Source organism: Salmo salar, chromosome 12, assembly GCF_965601325.2.
Source record: "Salmo salar chromosome 12, fSalSal1, whole genome shotgun sequence".
NCBI lineage: Eukaryota > Metazoa > Chordata > Actinopteri > Salmoniformes > Salmonidae > Salmo > Salmo salar.
In genome coordinates this window covers 83,467,727-83,479,769 of record NC_138302.1, presented here as the reverse complement: position 1 = coordinate 83,479,769, position 12,043 = coordinate 83,467,727, and the positions used below count along the sequence as shown (strand labels likewise).

Below are 12,043 nucleotides of genomic sequence, written 5' to 3'. Positions count from 1 at the left end.
ATTTGGACCAGACATGAATGTAGAGAGTACCATGGGGCAATACCCTCAATCAATAATAGAAAACTTTGTTATACACTTATCCAGTAAATCAATGATGACCGTTCTACAATGAAACAAACCTTTATTTTCCATGAACAGTCCTTCCATAGAATAACAGAGGCTATGTTCACATAATAAACACACACACGAGTGGTTGAATCAGTACTATTTTCAAAGGCAAGCTTACAGCAAGGAAATGAACAGTAATTAAAAAAATAAAAAATGTTTCTCTATTGCAACAGGAATATTCACCTTTACCCTGGATCATTTAAAACAATACACCCATAGATCTTACTATTTACAAGCATTATTTACATTAGCAAAGCCTCCAGGGACAGTCTTATCTACATCACCGGAGTGCCCCATCCATAGTTTTGGAGCACGTAAAAATCAGACTTTCAGGTAGACCGGGAAGCAGAGAGCAGTTATCACTAAAACTATTTTAACAGAACACCTAAACCAAAAGATCTACAGACCAAAGAAAATGTGACAGTAGTACTTTATACATTTGTTTATGCCTCTTTCAATGAGATATTGGTTTATCGTCTTGAATAGATCTCCCATACACACAGTACAACACATACATGTACCAGACAGTATACATTTACAACCTCCTTCCTCAGCAGTTTAACACCAGAAGGTTTTTAATGCAGAACACCCTCTCCACAGACCACTAAAAAGGGCATTTCTTACAGTTTGTACTTTGACACGAAGGCTCTGACTGTACAGTATATTAAAATAGCTGTGGTGGTACTCTGCCGCTTCAGATAAAATCATCAACATAGCATTGAGACTAATGCAGGCTCTTGTTAATACAACTACTAAAAACATCACAGACAAGCTTATTTCCAAGGAGACGTTTTAAATATATTTTCCCCCTCATCACACACACACACACGCACGCAAAAACACACACACAGCCCGACAAAAGAGGCCAAATATCAACATGATTTCTATGTAGATATAAATAAGGCAGGGACCCCGGTTCTGTTTGTCAGTTTCCTGATGACAAAGTCCATCCTATACAAACCATATGAAACTCCTTCTGAGCAGCCCACATATCCAGTGAAACAATAGCACTTCACATTCAGTCATAAGGACATTTAGATTTCACATTCAGTTAAAAAAAAGTCATCAAAATGAACTGGATAAAAACCGGTACCTGTGAAGAAATTTGTAGTCTTTTTGAGTGCCATCATTGTGGGGTTCCCATCACAGAACACAATGTCTCCTCTGCAGTCAGCACATACAGTATGTATTGCTCTGCAGCCAGAAAGTAGAACAGAGGGTGGGTCCAATGCCAAGTGACAGTATTAAAGATGCACTCCAGGATCTTAAGCACAACAAATTCATAACATGTAGTATGATTTTCCAGTGCATGTGCATGTGCTGCTGCTTTGTGCTTTCAGACCAGTCAATGGAGTGGGGCAGGCTTCATACAGAAAAGCAGAATGAATCTCTCTGTGACCATGGGGCATGTGATGTCAGGGAAGGCAGGAGTCAGTCTATACAACACCCTCAATGAAAGTGGTGTCCAGGTGAACGATGAGCATGCGCAGGAAGGACATCTCCTTGCGTGTGTTCTCAAAGATGATTAGTGGATCATCAGACTGGCAGCGGAGGCAGTTTGGTGCCATCACCATGGCAAGGTTATTGACATCCATCTTAGTAACAGACACATTGGCAGGCTGAGCAAACACCTGGGGATAATTAGTGGAGGACAGGGAGAGAAATTGTGAGGGACAGAATCTTGAAACTGAGATTGACCATATTCTGTATTAATGATACAGACAATGAATGACTAAGGACAAGTTCATGAGTTTGTAGTAATTTGTTCCATTTCAACTGCCTGAGCAATGACCATGTCTCCAAGGTTGAATATGATAATAGTTGTATGACAGGATGACTGTCTAGTGTTGTCCTGGACAGGTACAGTGCATTAGCTGTAGTGTTCAGTGTCGTGTGATGATTACCTGCAGGAAGTGGATGAAGTAGCACAGCACCAGTCTGTTGAGCTCAGGCAGGCACTGGACAACATTGACAGCTGCCACAGGGTCATCATAGTTATTGACACACTGCTTGTAGAAGGCCATGGGGATGAGAGGCTCCTCCAACTCACGATACCAAAGCTTCATAAGGGAGGCTGGAAGAGAGAGGGACAGTGTTAACACTAGTGCACACGAGCATGCACACACCCAGATAACAGAGGTACAGACTACCTCACCAGGTACGTTGGGGTCTGAGAGGTTTTCTGGGATCCTCCATTGGTCGACCTGAAGCTTAAGTGCGTTGACTTCATCGATATCTCCTGGCACCCTACAGAAAAAGCAGAATTCAATATTCAGTATAATTCAGTACTCAGTTGCACTGCAAGGCCACTAGGGGGAACTATAACCCCACAATTAAAAATCGAATGTTGAGTGGCTGGTTGACGTCTAACTGCTGTCATTTTCTCGTAATTTTACATAACGAATTGGTTTGCAAATTACGGCCGGTACTCTGTTCTATGGATGGGCATTTGAAATGATTTCACTATTCAAATAATATCATTACATTGTTTCGGATATCCGGATAGTCGGTTTTTTTGTATTTTTTTTTTTTAAATGTTTGAAGCAAATACACACGGCAGAGGTAAACAGTGGACATGCTGCTTTTCGCCGGTAGTTTGGCTAACAGCAACAGTGAAAGAGAGGTCTGATTTTTGCCATGAGAGAACTGATTCTGTTACTAAAAGGTTTTCTGGTGAGTATTTTATATTGATCTGTGTTTATTTAATTTAATTATTTCACCTTTATTTATTTAACCAGGTAGGCCAGTTGAGAACAAGTTCTCATTTACAACTGCGACCTGGCCAGACACTGTGTTAGGTATTGCGGAAACTATGTTAGGTGAGCGCCTGTAATTGCTATTTGAAGTGGGGAAAATAGCATACCGATGCGCAGCAGTAGCTCAACGCACGCTATAAAAACTACATTCAAAAATGTGTTTTATTACGTTTCAAATGTCATGGTATATCACTTTAGCTCATATTTAATTTAGACAAAGCTTTTCATTGTAACCAAAAAATTAACAAGTAATCAAATCCTAATGTCCGTTCAGATATCCGGACATTCGATTAAGCAGGTGCGAAGTACTCTTGGCCAGCAAACGCTACCGATGTGTCTGAGCCTTAAAATCGTATGGAATTGAATCAGCTACAGAAAGACCAAACAAAGACTAACTACACATTAAACATTGCTGGTCTCCAGGGGCTCTTGAGCTGTGGTAGGCAATGTTTGCTCTGTTTTCTGTCTCTGTACAGTAGGCTGCACAGGGAACATTGGCTTTAAACTGTACCGCTTCAGGAGACCACCCACCAAGGCTGACGCATACATTTGTCTAGATACTCACTTTGTCTAGATCTCCTCTTATGACTGCTACCTTGCTAAACACACAACACTACCTCACACCTCATTGGTGAATACCAGGGCTGAGGTCCATTCCATTTCCAGATCATTCAGGAAGTACACTGAAATTCCAATTCTCTTCAATGCTTTTCAATTAGGAAAATGTGGAATTGGAATTTCATTTACTTTCTGAATTGAAATGTAATTCACCCTAACCCTGGTGAATACACCAAGTCCAATGAGGTGATTGGCTGACCTCCTGTCCGTCAGTCTCACCTGAAGATGCCCTCGGTCTGGGCCCCTCCCAGTGCCAGGACGTATTGGGAGAGCTGCACCTGTACCCAGGGTAGCTTCCTGTCTGGGAAGAGTTCACTCTGGCGCTCCATCACCTCGTCCAGGGAGCTGCCGAACAGGGAGGGGGTCACGATGGCCCGTCTGCTGTGGTCAATCTCCTCCAGAGTGGGCTTACGAAGACCCTGCAGGGGAGGTTCACAGAGCGTGACTACTAGGACATTTTGTGCTGTACATGTATGACTATGTCTATGACTGTCGACATTAAAGATGATATCTGGAATAGACTATAACTATGTCTTATCTTTATGTTAAAGCCTTTGACTGTCCCAATAAGGATCTATCCATGATAATGTTTCTGACTAATGTCCATGTTTATGTATTTAGCATTACTTATCTCTCTATCAACATCTGTATTGGTTCGGTCCACTGTGGATATTAAAAAAAGAGGGAAATTCAGGGCGGGGTTATGTTTTGACTGCATTCCGTCATTTTTTGACTATTGCCCAAGGCTTCCCCACTTGTTGACATTCCCCACCCCCTTTCCCTGCTCATATCTCTAATCACCTTTTTGCCTCCAGTTATGGCCACTTTCTGTAGTTTGCGATAGCAGAACTTTGCGTACGAGCTGATAGGTAGACCTGTAAAGAGTGAAGGAAGACAGGGCCACTGTAAAACTGAGGAATGAGACTCATGGGAAATACAGCTCTCATTGTAGCTGCAGTTCACACCTTCACAGATACATCCTCTCAGTGAGGGAATCATTCCAACCGAGCCAACATATAAAGGGTTAAACAATTCCTCACTAAAAGGACAAGCTATTTGTTCCCACAGATGTCAGATATTTCCAAGGAGGTAATTGAAGAGACATGTTCGCAGTGTGATTCTGCCATATGGGGATCAGAGCATACACGTCTCAACTGTCACTGTATAGTAAGAAAATCTGGGAGACTGGAGTCAGCCAACCAGCCAGCACATCATGTCCCAGGTGATTCATCAGACAGACACTTAGGACACCGGAGGGAGCAGAGGTATCCCTACCTACATAAACCAGGCTTCCACTCCCCCCCGAGCCTCCCCATCACACCCATGGGGTCCCGTCCATTGCCCTTCCTTCCCAGAGAACTCTCTCTCAGGTGACTGAACCCTGGCCAGATGTAGAACTTTGTGCTGCAATGAAAAACATCCTTACCGGAATGTACCTGAAAGCCCCTAGATTTATAGCAAACAGGTGACGGACTCCCATGCATGTTCACAGCCATCGTTAATCTGGCCCCGTTTGACTATAATTACAGAGATCATACCGATATTTTCCCTCTTGATCTCTGAGAAAACACACTGTTTTACCCAAGACTCCCTGAATTCACTAGTCAAGAGAGGAAGAAAATAAAGAGTTGGGTTCTTTTCTTTACCCAGCCTGAGAGCAGGTTTGAACACCAGTGGTGGTCCAAATGAACATGTTGTTTTGATAAGGCAGAAGCAACAACAAAGCAACCAGAGCCCGTGAGAAATCACTACTCATTAGAGGATTAAGAGCACAAGGCAGAGAATGTGATGACACCTGCCAACACATGGGTTCAGAAAGTATCTCAGATTCTCCAAGGGGTCTGTTTAGTCAGTGTTGCTACCTCAGTCAAGTCTCATTTCATAGCTAAGTGTTTCAACCCAAGTAAGCAAGGCCGGCCTCAGCCCAGCCTTGGCCCAAGAGAAGCCCAGGCCAGGCCAGGCCCAGACAAGAGGCCTCCAGTTCCCACACGTGACTCCCTCCCACCCCTCTGCTCACAGCTGCTCCGTGCCGTGGTCACAACATCACCCTTCATTTCAGCTCGTCTATCCATCGAACAGACAGCAGCTCTCATTGTGCTGTTTGTGAGGAGGCTTTCCCCTGTGGTTGGCTGGTGGGCCCACATCGTGAGTAATGTAATAGCCCTCTCCCTCAAGTCATTATTCCAGCCAATATCTGAAAACCTCTTCAGTGAGTCACACCCATGAAGGGTAACCATTCCTCATGGCTTATGTGTCACTGACGTTGTCCAGTGTATAGGTTGGTGGCACAGTCATTGCTGTACAATGTGTGTGAGTTCACTAGTGTGGTCAATGCCACGAGATGAGTATAGGTCCTCGCTGATGACACTATCAAGGCTGGTATTGTGGGTTACCCTAATGGGGTAATGTGTAGTGGCTAGGCTTTCCTTAAATCATTGATGGACACGTAATGTGGGACTGCCAGAGAGAACCACTAACATGGCTCCCATGTCATCATTCAGCTCTTTTATCACCTCCTGTTGTATTTTGTGAAAACTATTCATAATCTACCAGGGAAACTCTGCATATCAGCATGGTAGTCAAGTGACATAGTATGAATTTCCATTTCACTCCAAATTCTTCACATATCATTACACATTTCTATTTCACTCCAAATTCTTCATCTGCAGTGAGATAGATATGAACCATGTTTGGTTTGTAATGGTTTCTAACCCATAAGGAAATAACAGACAATCTTGACAAGTTACAAATTATTGGTCTCTCACTTCAGCACTCACTAACAGACTTCCTCCTTGGCAACTTTGGAAAACACCCCCCATACTAAACATGAATCTTAGTGATCTCAGACCTACCTTCTTCATCTGTGTTCTGTTTCCGTTTCTTTCTGGACTTTGAGTTCTTCTTCAGTTTCATGTCTTGCTGCTCTAGTATGAACTGAGTTACTGGAAACCAGAAGGCAGAGGTTAAAGGACTATTCAGAAAACCTAATAACATCCACAAAGAGCAAACAGAAGAGATGAGAAAAACCCCAATTCAAACCATCACACCCCTCAAACTAGGCCTGTCATGCTGATAATGACACCCATAGACAGAGTGACGGAGGAATCAGGGATATACGACCCACCCTGTTTCTTGTCGCTGCTCGGATCCGAGTGCCTCTGGATGTATCCCTCCAGGTAGCAGCGGAACTTGGGCGAGGGAGCAAAGAAGGCCAGGCTGACGGCCATCAGCTCCCAGCCTGCAGCCAGGCTCCTTGGGCTGGTGTTGCCTGTGGTCTGCCTCACCAGCTGCACATACAGCTCGTCCCTCAGGCCCTGCGTGCCCCAGCACTTAGTGATGATGAGCAGGGCAGTGTGGCGGCGGTCTAGGCGGGAGGGTCTGTCTCCCATGTAGGCCTGGACCAGCTTGAACATCTCACAGGCCTCCTTCCTCACAGCGCGGTCGCTGGTCACCAGCATGGGCTTCTTGATGGAGCCGCGGTTCCAGGAGAGCATGTTGGCGATGGAGACACGGCGGCGGAACAGGCCCTGGGTGTGCATGTTCAGGTGCTTGATGGCCCAGTCCGCCATGCCTGAGGTGTCTGTAGTCGGGGGCTGGCGCAGGGTGGCGTAAGAGAGCTGGTGGTAGGAGCCTCCTATTCCTCCTCCCTCTCTGTTGTCATGGGGGCCCAGTGAGCCTGTTTGTCCATCCACCGTACCTTTCTTCTTGCTGTCCAACTGAGCCTTCAGTTCCAGGGTCCCCGCCTTCAGGAGAAAGAGAGAGGGAGAGAGAAAGTATCAGTGCAGCAGTATGTATGTATGCACTGTATGTCCACAGCTGCAGTCTCCTCAGTGTAGATGAGCTGCCATTCCACTGCTCTGCAGTTTTGAGGGCTCCAGGGGGAATTACTGCAGGATAGGCACATTAATTCTCTAAAGACGGAAAGGAACCACATCACCCATAAATGCCCCAATATCCACATTGGCCTTTTTCGTCAGGAGCAGGTGAGGAGCCCCTACTGCTGTTCTGCCCCGACCCACCTCTCCTTCAACACTACATGTGCAAATCCACCATCTGATCCCAAGTGGGATTTCTGCCTATAAGGAGCCCTATCCAGTCACAGCCCCTTCACAGTGAAAACCAAACCAGTAATCCAGCTCTGGTCAGCCTCAGAGAAACATCCAGGAACAAGAAGAAACCCAGGCCAAATCAAAGCAGGAATTTACTATCTGAACATAAAATGTTATACATATTTCTTCAATGTGACCATGATGTAATATGGGGTTGGAATGTGCCAAAGATCCTAATTTACATTTAGGGTTCCTGATTAAATAGTGTAGATCTCCAGATTTGGGTTTGGCAGTACTTCTTTATGGTCATATGGACTTCATGGTCTTAAATGAGTGGCATGGGTGACTGTTTAAGATCAAATGGAACAAGGCAAAGGAACACTGACAGTATGAATTATATCTTCTATAATTCCCCCTCTTTTATACTGATAGCTTTAAGATGCCCCATGACACGGTAGTAATTCAACTCTGCATTTCTATTTAAGGAGGCCAATCATGTCCAAAGTCCTTAAATTCAGATTTCAATATGAAACATTCAGGGTTGTATATACAGATTACACAGTTAAAACCGATCACATTTCCGTGCTGGCTTTAAACCTCTGGATTCACTGGGTTTTGAAAAAGAAGCAAATCTTCTGCTTCTCTACAGTGGAAAGGATAGAACAATACAGGCAAAGCTATACAGGGGTATAGTCAACAACCAGAAGTGTGTGTGTGAGCATTCTGTACGTGCATATCTGTGATATAACAGCAGGTCCATGGAGTATTCAAGAACTGGCTTAGGGGCCCATTCCCAATATTTGTTTAAATGTCATTGCTTCAGTACTAACCCCTCATGGCACCAGCCCCTGAGCCCCACCCCTACCCAGCTCTCTAACCCTGTGCCATCTGGGACACAGTGGCCCTCCTTCCTGACCAGGGGGAACCATGTAATGGACCAGTGCGGCCTCTGAGCCTGAACTCCTACCATCGTCCAGTCTAATTGTTCTGTTTACAGGTCTTGTTTTATACAAGATAATTTTTATTCAAACATCATTACCTTTTTGGCTCTATAGTTTCATTGGAATACTGTAACTCACATGATATGGAGAGGGGTGCGTTGTTGAGGGCTTTTGGGATTATATTTGGCAGTGCTCATAGCACTAAAGATCTGCTATGGCTCTAAACTGTTGCTTATGTAAATTGTTCATGAGAGGGAAAATGCTCCCCTAACTCAAATCATGTGCACCTGTACTAGCCTAATAAGTCAACCCCCTGACAGTGTGTGTATATTACACTGCCAAGTCAAAATTAAATGAATCACATTCGCCTAGTTATATGATAGGCCTAATGAGCTAATCTGTCCTTACAATGGTGTGCACAACTTTAACTTGGAATTGAGACGCTCTCACTAGTCTAGCAATGAAAGTAGTCCTGGAAAGGCACCAGCAATTTTACTACCTCCAGACAAAACAAAACAAAATCCAAACAAACAAAACAAACCGTTCTACATAAACAGACCGCACAACAATAAGCACCACTCAGGGTTTTAACCAAGTAGACAAACCAGAACTATTCAATTTATCAGATCTAATCTCTCACAGACCGTCAGAGACAGGTGACAGAGACGAGACAAAGACAAACACCGGAGCGTATGTGTACCTGTGAGGGGGGTCCGGGGGTGTCTGGTGAGGAGAGGCTGGCTTGGCTGGTGATGCTCTTCTCCAGGCTGTCCACCTTCTCATAGGTCCTCTTCTGCCTCCCTGGCATCTCCAGCGGCACCAGGGCCAGGATGCTATGATTACCTACCCTGCTCAGCAAACGGCTGGTGGAGGGGACGTCTTCTCGCACACCCAGGCCTCCAGCCTTCATCTCCCTCATGGTGTTGGAGCGGCTCACCACCTCCCTCATCTCCACCATCAGCCTCTGGTTGAGGGCACACAGGTCCCCGCTGCTGCCCACTGAGCCTGGTCTCCCACCGGCCCCCACCCTCCGCCGGCTCTTCCTCCTCAGGCTGGGTGAGGGCCCAGTGGAGTAGCCAGAGTCCTGGTAGGTGGTGGTGGTGCGGAGTCCTGGAGGCGTGGGGAATTCCTGGCTGCTCTGCCTGTTGTGGCGAGCCTCCATTGCCCTCAACACACTGGCGTCCAGGGCCCGCCATGTCTGCTTCTTCTCCAGGATACCTGGCATCACTGGGGTCCCTGACTCCCTCTGGGGCTGGGCCAAGAGGGGGTCCGGCCGTGGGGTGGGGGTGCGGTTGAGGCCAGGGGAGGTGGACAGAAGGGCCTGTTTGGGGTCCACATTGACCATGTGCCTGATGCCCTCCAGGCCAGCAGGAATGTAGTCAGAGGGGTTCCTCTTGTGCCTAGAGATTGAGTGAGAGGAGCCAGGGTGCTGGAGGAGCCTGAGCTTCTGCAGGCTGTGTGTGGGGGTGAGGCGGGACAGACCACCAGGCCCATTATGGAGGTTAGCCCCCTCCACCTCCATGTCCGCAGGAGGCTCATCATAGATGGGACAATGTGATCCCGCGTCATCGTAGAGGGGAAGTGTGGAGGCATACTGGGGTGACACTGACCTGGGGGTGCTGGGCTGGGACCTGAGATTGCTTGGGGTTTGGGGAGGGTCAGAGGACACCAGATAGAAGCTTCCGTTGCCCGTCTTCCTTAGGTAGTGGGCATCGGCAGCCATCTTGCCAGAGGGAGCGGTCTTGTAGCCCTGGGCAGAGCAGGCGTGGGCCCACGAGGGCTTGCTGCTGACGGGGAGGAGGGTGAAGGTCTGGTGGCCTCTGGGCTTGGTGTGTGTGTTATGGTGACGGAGTTGCAGGGCCGGGCTAGATGGGCCTCCAGGCTGGATCCGACTGACACTGTTCACGTTAACCAATATGGCTGCCTTAGACACTGGGGAAGGCTGCAATCTCTGAGAGAGCTCCCTGGAATAGAGAGAGAATGAGATCTGGGTTTAGATTTAAAAGAGATATCGTATACACATACACTACCGTTCAAAAGTTTGGGGACACTTAAAAATGTCCTTGTTTTTGAAAGAAAAGGAAATGTTCTGTCCATTAAAACAACATCAAAATGATCAGAAATACAGTGTAGACATTGTTATTGTTGTTAAATGACTATTGTAGCTGGAAAAAGCAGAATTTTTATGGAATATCTACATAGGCGTACAGAGGCCCATTATCAGCCACCATCACTCCTGTGTTCCAATGGCACATTGTGTTAGCTAATTCAAGTTTATCATTTTAAAAGGCTAATTGATCATTACATAACCCTTTTGCAATTATGTTAGCACAGCTGAAAACTGTTGTTCTGATTAAAGAAGCAATAAAACTGGTCTTCTTTAGACTAGTTAAGTATCTGGAGCAACAGCATTTGTGGGTTCAATCACAAGCTCAAAATGGCCAGAAATAAAAAACGTATTTCTGAAACTCGTCAGTCTATTCTTGTTCTGAGAAATGAAGGCTATTCCATGCGAGAAATTGCCAAGAAACTGAAGATCTCGTTCCATGCTGTGTACTACTCCCTTCACAGAACAGTGCAAAATGGTGGGAGTGGGAGGCCCCGGTGCACAACTGAGCAAGAGGACAAGTACATTTCTATTTTTTTTATTATTATTTCACCTTTATTTAACCAGGTAGGCTAGTTGAGAACAAGTTCTCATTTGCAACTGCGACCTGGCCAAGATAAAGCATAGCCATTCGACACATACAACAACACAGAGTTACACATGGAATAAACAAAACATAGTCAATAATACAGTAGAAAAAAAATATACAAAAAGTGAGGTAAAACAAAAAATAAGGGAGTTAAGGTAATAAATAGGCCATGGTGGCGAAATAATTACAATATAGCAATTAAACACTGGAATGGTAGATGTGCAGAAGATGAATGTGCAAGTAGAAATACTGGGGTGCAAAGGAGCAAGATAAATAAAATAAATACAGTAAAGGGATGAGGTAGATAGATGGGCTATGTACAGGTGCAGTGATCTGTGAGCTGCTCTGACAGCTGGTGCTTAAAGCTAGTGAGGGAGATATGAGTCTCCAGCTTCAGTGATTTTTGCAGTTTGTTCCAGTCATTGGCAGCAGAGAACTGGAAGGAAAGGCGACCAAAGGAGGAATTGGCTTTGGGGGTGACCAGTGAGATATACCTGCTGGAGCGCGTGCTACGAGTGGGTGCTGCTATGGTGACCAGTAAGCTGAGATAAGGTGGGGCTTTACCTAGCAGAGACCTGTAGATAACCTGTAGCCAGTGGGTTTGGCGACGAGTATGAAGTGAGGGCCAACCAACGAGAGTGTACAGGTCGCAGTGGTGGGTAGTGTATGGGGCTTTGGTGACAAAACGGATGGCACTGTGATAGACTGCATCCAATTTGTTGAGTAGAGTGTTGGAGGCTATTCTATAGATGACGTCGCCGAAGTCGAGGATCGGTAGGTCAGTTTTATGAGGGTATGTTTGGCAGCATGAGTGAAGGATGCTTTTGTAACAGTGTAGGTTCCGTGTTGTGATATAGGAAGCCGATTCTAGATTT

The 12,043-nt window shown here is 45.8% G+C and overlaps 1 protein-coding gene across 1 annotated transcript in view; it reads right to left on the bottom strand.

The window, feature by feature from the left end:
* Nucleotides 1-101: 101 nt before the first annotated feature.
* The window catches only part of LOC106565788 (rho GTPase-activating protein 39), a 56,582-nt gene continuing 44,640 nt past the window's right edge, over nucleotides 102-12,043 (bottom strand). Inside the window, exons 3-10 of the mRNA XM_014133315.3 lie at nucleotides 9,173-10,436; nucleotides 6,607-7,225; nucleotides 6,335-6,424; nucleotides 4,284-4,357; nucleotides 3,702-3,901; nucleotides 2,264-2,355; nucleotides 2,013-2,182; nucleotides 102-1,739 (exon numbers count right to left, since the gene is read on the bottom strand). Coding sequence (XP_013988790.3) covers nucleotides 1,545-1,739; nucleotides 2,013-2,182; nucleotides 2,264-2,355; nucleotides 3,702-3,901; nucleotides 4,284-4,357; nucleotides 6,335-6,424; nucleotides 6,607-7,225; nucleotides 9,173-10,436 — 2,704 coding nt within the window. The 3' untranslated portion in view covers nucleotides 102-1,544. The remainder of the gene's footprint in view (nucleotides 1,740-2,012; nucleotides 2,183-2,263; nucleotides 2,356-3,701; nucleotides 3,902-4,283; nucleotides 4,358-6,334; nucleotides 6,425-6,606; nucleotides 7,226-9,172; nucleotides 10,437-12,043) is intronic.